The sequence below is a fragment of the Podarcis bocagei genome (genome assembly GCF_964188305.1).
Source record: "Podarcis bocagei genome assembly, chromosome: 14".
In the NCBI taxonomy this organism is placed as follows: Eukaryota; Metazoa; Chordata; class Lepidosauria; order Squamata; family Lacertidae; genus Podarcis; species Podarcis bocagei.
This window is the reverse complement of record NC_138139.1, coordinates 28432128-28451339: the sequence shown is the minus strand read 5'-3', so window position 1 is coordinate 28451339 and position 19212 is coordinate 28432128. Positions and strand designations below refer to the sequence as shown.

The window sequence follows — 19212 nt, the reverse complement described above, 5'->3', positions numbered from 1 at the left end:
GACCATTAGGTCCAGTCGTGGCCAACTCTGGGGTTGCGGCGCTCATCTCACTTTATTGGCCGAGGGAGCCGGTGTACAGCTTCTGGGTCATGTGGCCAGCATGACTAAGCCGCTTCTGGCAAACCAGAGCAGCGCACGGAAACGCCCTTTACCTTCCCGCAGGAGCAGTACCTATTTATCTACTTGCACTCTGACGTGCTTTCAAACTGGTAGGTGGGCAGGAGCAGGAACCGAGCAACGGGAGCTCACCCCGTCGTGGGGATTCGAACCGCCGACCTTCTGATCGGCAAGTCCTAGGCTCTGTGGTTTAACCCACAGCGCCACCCGTGTCCGCAATGCAGGAATCACAGCTAAAGAATCCTTGACAGATGACCACCTAATCTCTACCTAAAAACCTCTGACTAAGGAGAGTCCACCTCCTTCCGAGGTCATCCATTCCACTGCTGAACAGCTTGCACCCTCCGGAAATTCTTCCTAATGTTTAGTCGCAATCTCTTTTCCTTGTCATTTGAATCCTCTCTTTTGGAGAAGCAGAAAACAAGCTTCTGTGTATCTGAAGTTGGCTCTCATGTCACCTCTTAGGAGGGGGAGAAGAATCTTATGTAAAATCAAGCAAACTCTGTTGGCTCTACCTTCTACCCAGGCTTCTTGGAGAAGCTGAGTCGGTGGATCGTCCTTCCACTCTTTGAGTCTGCGAGAGAACGTGAGCTGGCGAGGGCGCTGTGTTGGAGAAGGAATTGGAGAGGGTAGTGCCCACGGCCACTCTCCAAATTCCAAATGTGACCTTGGGGCCAAAGACATTAGTGACCCCCTGTAAGGCATGCTGACCTCCCACACATGGTTTGCAACATAACGCATGATCCCATTCATTACCATTATGCTTCTTCAGTGATGGTTTGTACATCACATTGACCACAGGTTAGGGTTCCCCCCTCCCTTTGTATGGGAAGGAGACTCACATGGTTAAAAACAAAATGCTCTCACTTAGCAGCCAGGTTGTCTTCTTCTCTTTCTTTTCATAATGACAACCATTCTGGGTACCCACTCGATCCGTCTAAATGCTAAATGTTGCTATGGAAACCCTCATTGGAGGCACACAAAATTATCTTTGACATCACTTGGCGCAGACAAGCCATACCTTGCAAAGTTAAAGCAATCCTCCTCTCTTACCCAGATGGCACATTTTACACACTATAAAATGTGGTCAAAAAATGCCCCTCTGCCTCCAGCTCCTAGCGCTGAGCTGCTTGCGTGGGCGGACGTCAATCATCCAAATGGATCCCCACTTGTCAGTCATTCAGCCTACATGCTCAAGGCAGACCCTGTTTCTCTTTGCATGCTGCTGCCCAAAATATCCTAATTTCCCCAGTCCTTCTCGCCTTTGACAGCCTGGATAGCTCTGTTGGTTAGAGAGTAGGGCTGAAAAGGTTGCAGGTTCAATCCCCATACGGGACAGCTGCATATTCCTGAGAGCCAGTGTGGTGTAGTGGTTAAGAGTGGTAGATTCGTAATCTGGGGAACCGGGTTCGCGTCTCCGCTCCTCCACATGCAGCTACTGGGTGACCTTGGGCCAGTCACACTTCTTGGAAGTCTCTCAGCCCCACTCACCTCACAGAGTGTTTGTTGTGGGGGAGGAAGGGAAAGGAGAATGTTAGCCACTTTGAGACTCTTTTGGATAGTGGTAAAGCAGGATATCAAATCCAAACTCCTCCTCCTCCTCCTCCTCCTCCTCCTCTTCTTCTTCTTCTTCTTCTTCTTCTTCTTCTTCTTCTTCTTCTTCTTCTTCTTCTGTGAAGTAGGTTGGACGAGATGATCCTTGCGGTCTCTTCCAACTTTGCAATTCTTATCTTTGTTTTTCTTATCTGTGAGACTAAAGACGAACTGCCTCACCTTTCAGCGGTGACATGACTCACAGAATCATGGACTTGGAAGGGAGCTGAAGGGGCATCTAGTCTGACCCCCCCGCAATTCAGTAACCACGGCTAACAGACTTGTTTCAGTTTGTCTGGCCTTCTGACATGGGGGGTCAACTGACAACTTCCACTTTGCTTTTGCAATCTGAAGGGCAAGAGTAGAATCTGCTGCTTGAATGCCATGTGTAAAGCAGCTTGTATCATGCTACTGTGGCATAGTGGTTAGAGCGTTAGACTGGGGTTCAAATCCCCACTCAGCCATGAAGCTCACTGGGTGACTTTGGGCCAGTCACTGCCTCTCAGCGTAGCCTACCTCACAGGGTCGTTGTGGGGACTAAATGAGGAAGGGGAGAACCACATACGCTATCTTGAGTTCCTTGGAGGAAAAAGGTGGGATATAAAATGCATTTCTTTAAAAAAAACTGTTTTAAAAGTGAGATACGGAATGTTCAAGACTCAAGGGGGGCACACGACTTCTTCGTTGCACCAAATTTGACTCAGCTTGCTGCAAATATAATCCCATCTGGGTGTGTTATTAATAGCACTGCCTACACATTAAAACAGGATGGAAGAGGTCAAACAGTCCACAGAGAGTACATAGATAATTGCAGGATCCTTTCAAATCTCTCCATGGCTCCAAAATGCTGATTCCAGGATCTGAATTTGTGGGGCAATTAAGACCTTCAGGGCACGTGAGCCAAGCAGTGAACCAACGTGTCTCTGAAAAGAGGGGCTGGAGGTTTTGTTCAGAGGCAAGCAGCAAGCATGTTAAAGCTGATAGGATACACATCAGAAACAGAGGGAGCTTATTTATACAGAGACCACCAGTTCATCTAGCTATGTAATGTCCACGATGACTAGACATGTGGCTGCCCAGGATTTCAGGGAGGGGACACTCCCAGGTTCAGTCCCTGAGATGCTGTTGGGGATTGGTCCTGGGACCTTCTGCATGCAAAGCAGCTGACCTGCCTCTCAGTGACAGCCCTTCCCTCCCTCCTATTTTCCCCACCATGATGGAACGTAATTAGCTCGCCTCAAGCCAAGAACATAGCCTGCACGCAAAGCCATCTCTTCTCCAGTGACTCAGCTGGGCACCAGTAGAACACTTTCCACCATTAGACTTTCCTGGTGTTAACCACAAAATGAAAATTCAGGCATGAAGCTAGGGTTGCCATATTTCAAAAAGTTACGCCAGGACACCTTGAAAGTTGTTGAGCTCTTTTTAGGAAGACCCCAAAATTGCTGAGTCTTTTTAAGGAAAACCTGAAATTATTTGGCTTTTTATTTTTACAGAAATATGATTTTTGAATTGACTTGCCTAAGATACAGGACAAAGCGCCACCTTTCAGAAATTCTCCCTGGACGTCACTTCTGCCTTTGAAATCATGGTAATGTCCAGGATGTAAGGCAACCCTGATGAAGCCATCGAACAAATAAACACATCAAGGAAGGACTTGTACAATTGACTGCTATTATCATGCCTCTTTTGACTGGCTGTCCTGCTACAAAGGAATTACCTGCATCTATTATGGCATCTGAGCTGGTGTCTATAATGTCTTAAGACTGGAAAGGTGCTGGCATTATGGACTCCTCTGGTCCTGTGACTTCTGAGGAGATAGAAAGGTCAAAGGCTGAATCAAAAGAAACATTCTTCTCCAGGTATGAGATGCCCTCTAAATCTGTGGCATCTGGCTGACGCCTGTGAAAACAGGATACTGGATTGTCATGGATGCTTTAGCTGAGATTCCTGCATTGCGGGGGGTTGGACTAGATGACCCTTGTGATCCCTTCCAGCTCTACAATACTACGGTTCTAAGTGTTTACAAGCATTGCTCCAGAACCCCTAAATGGTACACTTTCTGGGAATGTAGCCTAGAACCAAACTCTGCATTGGGGCAACAAATTGCACAGTGAACCTATAGTTTGCTTTTAAAGCGAAGGCCGACAAGTTTGGTTCTTTTGTGTTTGGATCCCTATGGAGATCTGCATGAGCATTGTGTGATGTCGTCTCCATGTACAAATAGTCAAAGATGCTTGCTCAGTGTGTCCAGTCAAGCGCCTTCATTAACCCAGTCCACATCAACCCCCCGGAGATGATATTGGCAAGTATGAAAAAATGCATTTCAGCCAACAGGTGATTAGGAAAAAAATTATGCTCCTAAACCAGAGATGTGGGACATCTTGATGATCAAGATGGATGCTCTGTTCTGACCACAAGGGGTTAACAACAAAAGATGCTAAAGTGCTATATTAATGACTCTGGAGTTGAGATTCAGTGGCAAAGAGACAGGAGAGTCACTCCCAACTGCAGCTCATGTACCTTGTTTTTGGAATATTAATCGGAATCAAGCTGCGTCTCACAATTAGAACGCTGATTGTACTTCCCTCCATCTGTAGTCAACCCAATTAAAGACGGCAGCTTAGGAAGAGGTTCATCAGGGGAGCTAATTGGGGGAATGAAATGGGCCTTTATGCTTAGGAAATGGGGGGGCACTGCCGAGCTTGAGGGGGCACCCTGCTTTCACTTCCCTGCCACTGCTGCCCCCACCCTGCTGCCCTGCCAGAAATCTCAAGTTACGAGATCTCAATGAGTACACTGCCTCTCTCTAATTTCAGTGCCACCATCAGAAGACAGAACAGGGACTTCTGGTTGTTTAGCCTTCTCTTAGGGAAGATGGTGTCTTGAGTTCCCACCGGATAATTTCACTGAGGTGTCTTTTCCATCTGATTCTAGGCAAAGGATCCAAATCTCAGGTGGCAGGGAGGACCACCAATCTAGTTGGCTTTAGAAGAGGATTGGATAAATTCATGGAGGAGAGGGTTATCGATGGCTACTTGCCAGGATGCCAACGCTCTATCTCCAAAGTTGGAGGTAACAATGCTTCTGACTACCAGTTGCTGGAAACCCACAGGAGGGGGGGAGAGGTCTCTTGTGCTCAAATCCTGCTTCCTGGTTTCCCACAAGTCCCTGCTTGGCCGCCATGAGAACAGGATGCTGGACGAGAGGGGCCACTGGTCCAATCCTGCAGACTCTTCTTATGTTCTAATGAAATCCCTCTGGGCTTAAAGAGTTACAACCCAGGAGAGTATTTTCTCCTCATACATCCTTTACTCCTTGGGAAATTCATAGCGAATGTCTTCTCATGCTCTTAGCCGAAGCGCTTGTCTGATCTGCTTTGTTTTAGCCCAGCACTCCACGGTGGTACAACCCTGAGCCAGGTGCAAAAAGGCTTTCAGATAGAATTAAAGAACAGGGATGCCTCCTAGCACTTTCTGAACAGGAGAAGTCTCTTTTGCGGATCAGAACTGAACTGAGCTCATACCCTTTAAGACAGAGCTCCACTCCTGTTCGCCCCTTATTTCAGCAGTCTAATACAGGTGAGCAAATTTGTTTCCTTATTGCTGCTGTTGGGCAGTTGAGACTCATTGAGCATTCAACCTGAATTGGGCTGTGTACACATTACCAACCTAACATGCAGACAGGCCATTCTTTTCCTCAATTCAGATCAAAGCTGGGGGGTTTCGGGGTGGGGAAAACATTAAAACAGAGCATTTCATAAGAAAGGACAGGATAGATACAAGGTAGATATGGATTGCAGCTAATGTAATGCTAAATCACTTCTCAAACCAGTGGTGGGAGCGCAATGGATGCTGGTAAATGGGGATGCACACACTGCTTTCTTTGCAGGGAGATGAGATGACACCGACTATTTCATCAGCATTCGTTTTGGTCTGCTTGCGGGGCAGGTTAGATGAGGTTGCATCAAAGCAAGTGCCATTCAACACTTCGCTGCACAGTTTTGCATCACTTTCCCAAATGCCAATTGGAGGGAGGGGGAGTCAGGTTTGTTGCAGGAAATCTCTGCAGGGTTAAACCATGGAACTCACTTCTGCAGGAAGCAGTGGTGGCTAGCAACTTGGATGGCTTCAAAAGAGGATTGCACAGATTCATGGAAAAGACTTTCAGTGGCTATTGGCCATGATGGCTATGCTCTGCCTCCTGAATGCTTCTGAATACCAGTTGCCGGAAACCTTGTTGTTGTTTAGTCGTGTCCAACTCTTCATGACCCCATGGACCAGAGCACGCCAGGCACTCCTGTCTTCCACTGCCTCCCGCAGTTTGGTCAAACTCATGCTGGTAGCTTCGAGAACACTACCCAACCATCTTGTCCTCTGTCGTCCCCTTCTCCTTGTGCCCTCCATCTTTCCCAACATCAGGGTCTTTTCCAGGGAGTCTTCTCTTCTCATGAGGTGGCCAAAGTATTGGAGCCTCAGCTTCAGGATCTGTCCTTCCAGTGAGCACTCAGGGCTGATTTCCTTAAGAATGGATAGGTTTGATCTTCTTGCTGTCCATGGGACTCTCAAGGGTCTCCTCCAGCACCATAATTCAAAAGCATCAATTCTTCGGCGATCAGCCTTCTTTATGGTCCACCACCACCAACAATTTATTATTTCTACCCTGCCCATCCGACTGGGTTTCCCCAGCCACTCTGGGCAGCTTCCAACAGAAGGTTAAAAATACATTAAAACATCAGTTTTAAAAACTTCCCTAAACAGGGCTGTGCTCAGATCCTGCTTGTGGGTTTCCCACAGGCAAATTTGGTTGGCCACTGTGAGAACAGGATGTTGGACTAATTGGGCTCCCTTTGACCTGACCCAGCAGGCTTCTCTTACATTCTAACGTTTAGCCTCCCAATCACCTAACATCCTGCAACCTGAATTTCCGGCTATGAAAGTGGATCCTGCCTGAAAACTGAAATGCTCAGCAATCTACTGCAGTAGATTCCCAATCTCCCTTCTTCTCGCTCTTGATCCTGGCCGTGTCTAGGTTAAGGAATCGGTAGGTCTCTTGCAGCTCGCATCTTCTCCCCCAAACTTCTCATGTGGGGCTTTTCCCCCCCCCATAGCTGCTTTGCAGTCTGCTGAGTGGGAGTTTTTCTGGCTTCCAGTAAGAACAGGGAAGCAGGTTTTTATCATAAGTAGCTAAGATTTCTGATCTGCCAGCAGGGGAACATATGTCCCCCGAGAGAAGGCAATGTACTGGATGAGGGGGAAGAAAGACATTTTAATAAAAGCTCGCCAGAATATCGCAGCAAGGACTTTAGACTCCTGAGCTGAAGCGGCTGCTCTCGGTAGTTTCTAGGCTACCTCAATTTATTTCTGCTAAATATAGAAGCATATTAATTAGGGGTCTGTTCATTTCAAAAGACTCCAGCTGATTGCAAAGAAACTAATCCAATCCTTCTTTGTTCTCCCAACCCACCTGTTAATTATGCAAATGCAGCAAGGTGCGCCCCTGATTTTATCTAGCTCCAGCAACTAGAAACCTAGGAAGCTGCATTATATATACCAAGTCAGACCCGTTGCTCCAAATAGCTCAGTACCGTCTACACAGACGGGCAATGGCTGTTTGGGGTTCGAGGCACAAGACATTCCTAGCCCTACCTAGAAGTACCAATGATTGAATCTGGGACTTTGCACAGAACTATGGCCCTTCTCCAAGTGAGTTCAAATACCTTGTTCACCATTTCACAGATGCACATAAGGCCACTCCCTGTACATGGGTGGGTGGGGTTAGGGGCAGAGTCTGGCAGCCCATCAGTATGATTTTATGGACAGTGGTGGGCTAGCACAATCCAATTTCAAATCTGTCTCAGGTGGAATTAAAAGTTCATGCAGGCAGGGGCTGCAGGGACAGAGGACACCAGCCTTCTTCAACCTGGTGCCCTCCAGATGCATTGGACTAGAACAGGGGTCAGCAACCTTTTTCAGTCCACTGTCCCTCAGACCATGTGGTGGGCTGGACTATATTTTTTGGGGGGAAATGAACCAATTCCTATGGCCCACAAATAACCCATAGATGCATTTTAAATAAAAGCACATATTCTACTCATGTAAAAACACCAAGCAAGCCCCACAAATAACCTAGAGATGCATTTTAAATAAAAGCACACATTCTACTCATATAAAAAGACACTGATTCCTGGACGGTCCGTGGGCCAGATTTAGAAGGCGATCGGGTCAGATCCGGCCCCTGGGCCTTAGGTTGCCTACCCCTGGACTAGAATGCTCATCAGGCCCTAGCTAGCATGGCTGATTTAAAGTAATGCATTCATCCCAGAATTATTTAGGTGGACATTCAGCTGATTTCAAAATTAGATGGCTGCTGGCTACTTTCTGCAGTGCAGGGGCTTGAACTGGCTGACCCTTTGTGTTCCTTCCAGCTCTACAATTCTATGACTCTATGAATGTAGATTGGTTTGCTGCCTGTAGGGTAGCTTCACATACACCAGCAGTGAGAAAGTTATGGACTGCTTTTTATGCAAATCCATGTTGACTGCCAGGAGGATTGTTCTAAGCCCTAACATAAGTCACCTCCAGACTCTGTGTTCTGTGGGAGTGATTCAGTCACATATTGGAACTTCTGGTTTCCAGGTTTAAAGTGGAGTAAGGTGTTCAAATCCACACACAAGATTTTTATGGGAAATGCTTTGAAAAATGCAGGTTGAATGAATGGCCAGTGACAAGGCATAAACACCTGCAAGCAAATCAGAATGAATGCAGGACAAATGTTCGTTGTCGTATAACCTCCCTGCAAACAAATCGGAACAAATACTCTCTGAAGGCTGGATATGATCTAACTGCCACCGAAACTTTGTGCATGCAAATCAGGATGAAATCTGAAAGGAAAGGCCATCTGGAGGACCCCAGCTCTTGGACTGTATTGTTTTTGTGTATTACATTGTGATGGCTGTTGGCCACAGACAATGGAAAACCAGGTGGATAACTGATTGCTAATGCCGTGGCAAAGATGTCGGGTGCTTCCAGAACATGAACTTAATCCAGCATTCTCTGTCTGCTAACACAAGTGGAAGGGTGAGCTTTAATGTTGCACAACAGCAGTTGCACTGGCAAAAACTCTGTGCAACAGAGGGCTCTATTTATTTATTTATTGCATGGAAAACTCACCTTTTTCTCCAAGGAGCTAAAGGTGGAGCACAGGGTTTTCTCCCCCTTTTTCTTGAATCCCCACAACAACCCCCAAGGTCACTCAGTGAGTTTCATGGGCAAGTGATGATTTGAACCCTGGTCTCCAGCAAATTTAGGTCATAAAGCTGATTTGGCACTCTGGGGCAACAAAGCCATCCCCCCCCCTCTCTCTCTCTCTCTCACACACACACACACAATGTTTTATGATAGGGGAAGTGATGGGGAAATGCACTGCCAATGTAACATTGTGTAACCTCTTCAAACAAATGAGGCTATATGCTCAATGAATAGCTGACATCATCGCATTTCCCTGGAAATGTTTTGCAAACAGGTCAGGATGAATGTTTGATAAGCAGGGCACCTGGAAAGGTGCGCAGTCCCAGCTGAAATGGGATAAAGAACATCCCCACCAGGTCTATATTTGGCTGTTTATAGATTCAGACCAGCCAGTAGAGTCTGATGGGATTATCAGCTCTGGTGTTAGGGATCTCTCTCTCTTTCTTCCCCCTGCCCCCCCCCCCCATGTGTCTCTCTCACACACATACACAAACTATTGATTGTGGGTGAATGCAGTGCTGGTTCAAAGCATCAATCTCTCTCCAACACCTTTACACAGAAAGGGAATCAAGCCCATTTCCATCCATCTAAGCTGCAGCCACACCCTGAACCCTATAGCAATTATTATAGCATTGCCTGAGAGCCTTGGACCATAAATAAACGTGACTGACAGGTGCCCCTGCATCCTCCCTGAGGCCCATTTCCAGGAAGTCGGTTTAAAATTACTCAGTGTTTAAAATTTTATAACCCAGACTTTCATGTTTAATTTTTAAAATCCACACGAGCATCTTAGGGAAATCCCATAGGGCAAAGTCAACACATGCAATCATTTGCAGGAAAATGTGGGGGTGAAACATTTCCCCTACCCCACCCCAATGTTTTACGTTTTCAAGATGCTGGTTCCACTTTTTCCCATGCAGAAAGATTCTCCAACTGAGTTGCCATTGGCAGCAGCTGGAGAACAGAAGGCAAAACAAAGAAAGTCCCTCCCCCATGTTGGAAGGACAATAAACTGGGGTTAAGAAAGCTTGTTGAGCAATAATAATGATGATGATATGCATGGGGGGATCAGTCTGGATCAGGCATAGGCAAACTCCAGCCCTCCAGATGTTTGGGACTACAATTCCCATCATCCCCTGACCACTGGTCCTGTTAGCTAGGGATGATGGGAATTGTAGTCCCAAACATCTGGAGGGCTGGAGTTTGCCTATGTCTGGTCTGGATGATGCCCTAAGTCCCTTCCAATTCATGGGATCCTATAATTGTGGGGGGTAGAAAATATGGAAGCAAAGTTGGCAAACCAGTCCTTTTGTTTAGCAAAGATTGTGGCTGACTGGTTAAACAGATTAGCATAACCAAAGAGGCTGCTGTGTGCCAAAGGGCAAGCAGATGTGCCTTTCTTCCACTCCCTCACCTAGCTACCAGCTAGGAGAACACTAACCAGTGAGGTGTGAGAGAGCTAAACTGGAAGTAGGCTGGAAGCTGGACACACAGAGACCTGCTTGCTCAGTGCTGGATCCAAAGCTGCAACTTAAGGAGACGCAAGATCTGTTGAGGTGTTAATTCCATGAGCCGCTCCATCTGATGCTAAGGTTGTATATATGAGTAAATGAAATCAACTATCCTGAAGACCCCACAATCTCCTCTGACCTTCCTTCCAAGGAAACAGGACCGTGGTAAGCTTTTGGAAACCCTAGAGTCTCTCAGCGCTCGGAGATTGGGGTGGCATGTGACGCTTCTGCTGATCATAATCAAACAAAGAGTCGCTTACTTGTTCCAGTGGAATGACAAGAAAGGAGCCCCCTCCGGCACTTTCCGTTACTATGGCAAGGAACTTCGTATTCACCGCACAGAAGTGGTTGTCATGGACATTCTTGGTGATTGGGATCCCGTCAAAGCAGTGCTCTCGGTTGGCCACTTTGCCATAGACGTTTCGAAACTTGGAGCTGCGATACTGCGGCCGCCATGACATCTGCAAAGGGGAAAACGTAGAGGGTTTTTTGGGGTGGGTTATAGCAATGTCACCTTTTATGAGGGGTGCCTCAGGCTCCCACACTTAAAACAGAAAGGGAGACCCAACAAGATACAGAAGTACACCCCCCGTTTTGGCACCTAGGCACCCATAATGCCGTATTTTTCACTCCATAAGACGCACTTTTTTCTTCCTAAAAAGTGAGGGGAAATGTCTGTGCATCTTATGGTGCGAATGTGTGGTCCCTGGAGCTGAATTGCCCAGGGGCAAAATGCAGATCATGCTGCTTCTTTTTTTTTTGAAAGAGGGAAGTTGGTGTTGAAACAAAGCCGCTGATTGGCAAGCGAACAGGAGCAAGATAAGGGACACTAGCAATAAAGGAGGCTGCCTGGGAGGGAGGAGGTAAAGATAGCAAACTTGCAAGGAGAGGAGATACGAAGGCTTAAGCAATGAGGAGAGAAATTAGAAGAAAAGGAGGAGCAAAAAAACTGCTCCAGCTAAGGAAAAGACACTAAGACAAACAAGAGGGAAGGGGGTGTTGAAAGGAAGCAGCTGATTAGTAAGCGATCGGGGAGGGAGATAAGGGACGCTAGCAATAAAGGAGGCTGCCTGGGAGGGGGAGGTAAAAGCCCAATGATCCTCAGGATTTTTACATTGGGTCACCTCAAATTCACCATCAGATCACATAGCATCTCCATGGCTATAGCCTGCACCAAAAAAATCACCCATCCACTGTTGCCTGGAGCCACAATGGCGCAAAAACGTGGTTACAAAGCATGGATCCACATGGATCCTCAGGATTTTTGCATTGGGCTACTCTAAACTCACTGTCAAATCACATGTCTGTGGTCACAGCATGAACCACAAAAATCATACATCCACTGTTTCATTCAGATTTTTTTCCCTTGTTTTCCTCCTCTAAAAACTTGGTGCGTCTTATGGTCAGGTGCGTCTTATGGAACAAAAAATACGGTAATACCATAAAGGTCAGATCACAGCCTGTCTCAGGGGTGTGGAGGCAAGGGACACATTCCTTCCTAGGGGCCACATGCCAGAGTCAATAGTGGGTGTGGCTGGAGGCAAAAAGGAGGTCGAGCAACAGGTGGGACTCTTATATTTCAGCCCTGCACAGATCTCTGCAGCCTTCATCCAGGCAAGCAAGGGGGATTGTATCAGAGTTCAAGGACACTCCCCAGTCAAGCCAAATGCCCCCAAGGAGTGTGCAGCACAGGGCCTGTGAGGGGCATGGCCTGGGAAGCCTGGGCCAGATAGGGAGTCCTGAAGTGCTGCATTTGGCCCCCAGAGCTTGAGGTTCCCGACCTCTGGTCTATGGGAATCTAGTGTCAGCCAGCCTTTGGGGAGAATAAACCAGACTTCACATCCTGCTGAAACTCACAGCTCAGCTGCCCACCAGAGAGCAAGCCTGCATGTCTGCCAAGAACAACAATCCCACCAGATGCATGGAGGGATGGAGTTTACTCTTTGTAAGACAATGTAAGATCTTAACTGGCTACTTAAGAGTCCTCTTCAGCACCCCAAAATAATGAGCTAGGTTGCAAGAGCTAAAACTAGGGGATAGTACCATCCAGGCTAATGGGAGGGCATTTCTTCCACCACCACAACCCTTATATAACTACCAGTAGGAGAATAATAGCCAAGGTGATGTGAGTGAGTGAGCTGGAAGCAGGAGATGCAGAGACATGCTTGCTCTTTGCTGGATTCAATGGGGAAGCAAGATCTGTTTGGCTGTCAGTGAGATTGGGGTGGGGTGTAACTGTTATTGGCATCAGTCTGTCTTGAGAAACAATGGAGTGCAAGCCTAGGCAGTATGTATGGAGGTCCCGGGCTACCCAGACAACAAGATCTCCCTCTCAGCCTCGCTGATGTGGTCCAAAGGAAAGCAGAGCAATACGTTTGGCACCAATCTGGCTGCAGGAGTTGCTGGGAGGAGGCGTACAAGGTGCCATCTAACCATCTTACAGACTCGGTTCCAGGTTTGTGAAGGGTTTACTCCATAGCCTTTTCTTCTCACAAAGATGTACCTCAAGGCAGTGGGTATGGGGTGGGGAGTAGAATTCATTCATATAAGATAAAGGACCCCTGACAGTTAAGTCCAGTTACGAACGATTCTGGGGTTGCAGTGCTCATCTTGCTTTGCTGGCCGAGGGAGCCGACGTTTGTCCGCAGACAGTTTTTCCAGGTCATGTGGCCAGCATGACTAAGCCGCTTCTGGCAAAGCCAGAGCAGCGCACAGAAACGCCGTTTACCTTCCCGCGGTACCTATTTATCTACTTGCACTTTGACGGGCTTTCGAACTGCTAGGTTGGCAGGAGCAGGGACCAAACAATGGGAGCTCACCTCATCGCAGTGATTCGAACCGCCAACCTTCCGATCGGCAAGTCCAAGGCTCAGTCGTTTACACCACAGTGCCACCCGCGTATATATTCTGAATATATATATTCAGAATGCTGGCCAATGCACCCACTTGACTTACAAAGCTGATAGCAAGGAGCCTGCAGTTCATTCCCTCTTTTTATTATGTGTGTTCTCATCTACACATACACAGCCATGCACTTGGTCACCCAGCCAAGCTCTCTCCCAGATTTCCATTCTAAAGAGCGGAAGTCATCCATAAGCAACCCATGTGAATTTGTCAGAGCAGGGAGAAAGGGGAGGGAGGGGGGTTGGGGAGAGGGGGCCCTTCCTCGCCCCGCTGTATTTCCTGTAAACAACTCTGAAGCTTCTGCGCCTGCCATAAGCTGGGAAAGGCAAGATTGCAGCTGCAGCTGGATGTGACTTTTGCACCGGGTCCCCTGGAAGGCTGCTCAGTATGGCAGAAACAGCAGGAGACTCAGTCCCTTGGAGCACCCAGAGATGAATGGCTCTTTTAGGGGCTGAATGGGAAGAAAGTTCATCCTGCACAAAAAGGGTTCTTGGCGTCATGTGAGAGTCTCAGGACAGAGGCTCTCACACATCGAGCCAGCAGTTTCCAAGACTTTGGGGAGTGACTCATGATTCCAACACACACACACACCATGGTAAAAAGAATTGCCAAAAGGAAGAGCAGCCTCCATTCAAGGAAGTCCATGCACAAACCCACACAATGGCTGTGCCTTCAAGTGCTGCAACTGCTTTGTGAAACCCCCAAAGTCAGTATGATCAGTATAGAACTCAGCAAGGTTCTAGTCCATATGGGGGAAGAGGTAAGCTTGAAACCCGAAGGTCAGAAGCGAGAGGAGGTGGAAGAGATTGATGGCGGCTTCAGTCTTGCCTTGCCAAGACTCCAGGATAAATGAGGAAAGATAAGACAATCTGTACTGATTTGCTTCTAACCTGCAAAATATTTGGGTTCACCATATAGGCTTTTCAGAAAATTCCCAGGATCTTGGCAACAACAACAAAAATAAGGATTTTTTTTTGGGGGGGGAGGGGGTAGTCCAGAGTACACGCTGCTTGTACTCACAACAGAGGACTTGGGTAGGCATTGCACTTTAATCACTTTTTAAATTAAAATCACTAATGACCTCTTAGGAGACTGTTAGGTACTTTCAAAATAATGATAATCCACATGGAGTTTAAACAACAGAGCCTTGTGGCACCTGAAAGACCGGCAGACTTCCATGCCTTCTGCATTTGTTTATTATGCAGAAACATATTAATTTATGCAACATCACTTGGGAAGTGGCGGGGGGAATATATTGCCCTCTTCTTCTATCCATTCATCACTCGCCTGATGAAGTCAACAAAGAAAGATTTCGTTGAATTACCAATAGTGTAAGAGAGCAGAGCCAGTTCTACACCATAGTGATATTTCTGAGTCAAATCTTTACCATTTTTATAAACTACTGTGTCTAGGAGCAGGCTAACTGCATGTCAAAGATCTTAAGTCCATTGTAATGTAGCACTATTTATCCTCTGATTTTGCTGAATCCAGCCTCATGAATGGTGCATTCCAAGCCTGTCTTATCCACATTCAGAAAAATTATAATATCAAAAGCCATTTCCTCTGCTTCCTCCTTTGCCTTGCATATGAAGTAGCTCAAATTCTGACAGCCTGTTTTGTTCAGCTTTCCGTGCTCAAAGGTCTGAGCTGACTCACAGTTTTCCCAGCTCTTTGGTGGCAAGAATCAAGTTTCTAAAACTAACAAGGTGGTGGCAGAGGTGGTGGTAGAGACTCTTGAAGAAAGTCACATTGGCAGTGTAACACGAGGGATTCCAATGACCACCTCCATCCAGTTAAGTGCTTGGAGTGCATATATGTGTGTCTGTGCTTTTTGGGAGGAAGGTCAGCTGCCCAAAAAGCTATGGAAACACTTGACTCCAAATCAGCAGCTTCTTCGTGTTCATAAAATCACAGAATTGTAGAGTTGGAAGGGACTGCAACTCTCCTCCAGCTCAGGAGCAACGCAGGAATCATAGCTAAATAATCCCTGACAGATGGTTATTGAACCTTTATCTAAAAGCTTCAATTGAAAGAGAGTCCATTGCTTTCTGAGGGAGCTTGTTCCACTATCAAACAGCACTTACCGTCAGGAAGTTCTTCCTCATGTTGAGTTAGAATCTCCTTTCTTGTCATTTGAATCCATTGGTCTCTTAGTCTACTCCATGGCACAGGATACGTGCCAGGTGGAAGGCCAGGAAGTACAGAAGAAATGCCCATCTGTAGACCAGAGGTTTGGTCCATTAAGGATTGCTAATCTCACAAAGTAGGTGGAGCTTAGGAGCAACAGATGGAAGACAGAGGCTCTGGTCCTCTAGGCTCTGCTGGAGCAAAGTGGCTCTCTCATAGCTCTCCATGGTGCTGAAACACCTGGCCTATATTACAGGAACCCTGGAGCCAACAAAGGCCCCCTCCTTGCCCAGAAAACAAGCAACTTATCATGAGGAGAGGGGGGAATGAACACAAGTTGCTCATCATTCAGCAACTTCATCCACATTGCCTTGTAAAACTGTTGCACTCCCAAGCTGAATGGAGCATGGCCATTTACGGCTTGCCACCTGCCTGTCATGCCTTGACCTGACCTGATGCCAGACACCAAGTCATAGAATCATAGAATTGTAGAGTTAGAAAGGACCACAGGAGTAACCTGTTCCAACCCCCTGCAATGCAGGAATCACAGCTAAAGAATCTCTAGAAGGTCACCAAACCTCTGCTTAAAAACCTCCAATAAAGGAGAGCTCATCACCTTTGAGTCCATTGGTCTGGGTCCTACCCTCTGGAGCAGCAGAAAACAAGCTTGCACTATCTTCCATGTGACAGCCCTTCAGAGATTTGAAAATGGTTCAGTCTTCTCTTACGCAGGCTAAGCATACCCAACTCCCTCAACAGTTCTTCATCAGAGTGGGTTTTCAGACCCTTGATCATCTTGGTCGCCCTCTTCTGTACACGTTCCAGCTTGTCAATATCCTTAAATTGAGGTGCACAGAACTGGACCTATTACTGCAGGTGTGGTCTGACCAAGGCAGAAGAGAATGAAACCATGACTTCCCTTGATCTGGTCACTATTCTGATGATGCAGCCTAGGATTGCATTAGTTTTCTTTGCTGCTGCACCACAGTGTTGGCTCAAGTTAAGCTTGTGATCTATTAAGACCTCTAGATACTTTTCACATGTATTGTTGAGTCCATGGAGGACAAACCAGACACCCTACAGGTCAAAGGCCTTGGGGAGTAGGCAGAGCTTCCACTTGGACCAGTGCTGAGGATCCCCTGGGAAATCCCTCTAGCAGGAAATCTGCTAAAGCAGCCTTTGAGCTATCAGAGGATGAAATGGAGCCACCCCTCAGTCTTCAAGAACGCAGGCTCCAGAGTGATGGCACAGCATGCACATTCCAACCCAGAGTTGTCATGTGACTCATGAGTAAGGTGCCTACTTGTGAGTAAGCAATTCCTGGAACTCCTTTTTTACCAGCAGGCTGGGGTCAGGGTGCAGTCTGGGAAGCCACAGAATATAAGGTCTGGTCTTGAGTCTTCCAGTTGCTGGAAACAACACAGGGCTTGTATCCACTGTTGCAAATCATCATAAAAATAGCTTAATTTGGAAAGGCAGGCTGGAAATTATAGAACAAAGCAACCCAATCACATTTCTTACCCGTCCACGGCAAGCTGAATCTGCTAAAATGCTCCTTTCTTTGCAAATATGGGAGCTGTACTTTGTTTCTTCACATGCTCTTGGGCGTGTCAGGTCTGTATTTTTTAAATTAAAAAATCCCAAATTCTGTTCCAAAGTAGCTGAGATTCTGAGGCACTCTCTGGTGGCCAGAAGGATGCAAAAGTGGGAGCTTCCTTGCTGGCTATGTTTCAGCTGCAAACATTTCCCAAATCACATCATGCATCAGTAAGAACATCCTGGGAGGAAGATGTCCTTACTTGACACAGAAGAGTTTTATGAAGTAGGACTTTTAAGTCAGTTGTCATCAGTGAGTCAGCAGGGGCCTGAGGACAAAGGAGCTCCATCACGCTGGCAAATTTCTAAGCTGTTCTCTCCAGTGCCACCCCGTTATATAAGAAAAATATGAACGTACAGCAAGGAGCCTGAAGGCAGAACTCCATAGAAGCCTTCCAGTTCTGCTTGTTGCCACCTCCCCACCAGGATTCTTGGCCACTTGTGAGGCAGGGCTGGACTGATTCACTTTCTGCACGTCCAAAATGCACGCCAAGAAAAGCCTCTGATTGTGCAACCTGAAGAGTTTATGGATATGAAGCAAATGCATTAAAAAAATATATGCAAAGCTTATTTCTGCTAAATATTAGAAAGGTCAAGAAGCTGAACAGAATCAAGTCTGCACAGCCCCAAGAGCTCAACAGGCATTGTCCACACTTTCTCCAGCTCATTTTCCCAGTGTCATTAAGGACTAGAAACTTACAAATGCTGAGAAATGTATTTTGGCACCCAATACAGAATGTGGCAGTTGCGCACACCCAGAGCAAGCTGTTTACTCTTTAGCAGCCTTCCTCAGTCTTGGTGTCTGGGAGTTGTAGTCCAAAACATCTGGAAGGCACCAGGCTGGAGAAGGCTGATCTATATACAGGGTGAAATACTGTATTTATTGCTCTATAAGACTCACTTTTCCCCTCCTAAAAAGTAAGGGGAAATGTGTGTGCGTCTTATGGAGCGAATGCATGCTGCACAGCTATACCAGAAGCCAGAACAGCAAGAGGGATCGCTGCTTTCACTGTGCAGCTGTTCTGGCTTCTGAGATTTTTTATTTTTTTTATTTTTTTCCTCCTCCAAAAACTAGGTGCGTCTTGTGGTGCGTCTTATAGAGCAAAAAATATGGTAAATGGTAGGGGAAAAGGTGGGAGAGCCACCTCAAAGATCATTTTGCTGAGGGTTTCTTTAGACAGCCTTTTTCTTGGCCATCATTCATCTTGATTTGCTTTCACAAAGCTTACGTTGAGATTAGACAATGTCCTATCTTTATTGAGCATTCCTCTTGATTTGATTTATGACGATGGGCATTCATTCCGATTTCTTTATAAGTCTTCTCATCAATCAACCTGTTCATCCCACACTTTTCAGTGCATTGCTCCATCACTGTTCTCTGCAAAAAGTCTGGGGTTTTTTTTTAGAACTGGATTGTTTAAAGAAATGGATTTGTGCCACCCCACTTTGATTGTACATCCCCCACATTTCTGGTATGTGCTTGAGTGTCTCCTGCAAAACAGTGCCAGTTTGGAGGCATCCCAAGATCCCAAAATCAGAACAGACTCAGCGTCATCTATCTCCACTCACAGCCCACAGTATAATCTTACTCCCTTTTATAAGATTTTGTTGTTTCACCTCAAGGCCCCCAACTTCCCCACAACTCCAACAGAGAAGGTTTCCATGGATTCTTTTAATGGAATGAGATTATATTAACACCCATTTATATTTTAAGAATTGCCATTTGGTACCTGGCCGGCTTTGGGGGCTTTACAGTCCCGATAAACATATTTCTGATAATATGTGGACGTTCTGGAGGTGGCATGATAGTACAATTTATCCCTTGCCTCCTTGCGCTGAGTTTTCCAGGCAGACTTTCTGGTGAGCTTGGGGGGCGTTTCTGTCCTTTTTGCCTCTTCTCCATTTCCCAAGAGGAACAGCCGCTTTCCACATTGAAGTCACATCGCAAGGCTTTCTTTTCTGGGATCCTGGCTCATTTTTGGCTTGGACCAAAGAGAGAGAGAAAGAGTCCAGAGTGCTTTGTTTCCTAAGAAACACCTCAGAACTCAGGAATGTTAATTAAGGGATGTTTGTGGCCTTACAACACTTATTCTCTCTCTCTCTCCAGCTGATGC

General features: G+C 46.6%; 1 protein-coding gene and 1 long non-coding RNA gene across 2 annotated transcripts in view; one reads left to right on the top strand and one right to left on the bottom strand.

The window, feature by feature from the left end:
• CORO2B (coronin 2B) overlaps window positions 1-19212 on the bottom strand; it is a 78236-nt gene that overhangs the window by 28325 nt on the left and 30699 nt on the right. Inside the window, exon 2 of the mRNA XM_081171209.1 lies at window positions 10732-10932. Coding sequence (XP_081027335.1) covers window positions 10732-10932 — 201 coding nt within the window. The remainder of the gene's footprint in view (window positions 1-10731; window positions 10933-19212) is intronic.
• Window positions 3265-5281, top strand: LOC308573944. Its single transcript, XR_014002266.1, has 3 exons — window positions 3265-3572; window positions 4648-4785; window positions 5099-5281. It is a non-coding gene; the product is annotated as an uncharacterized lncRNA (long non-coding RNA).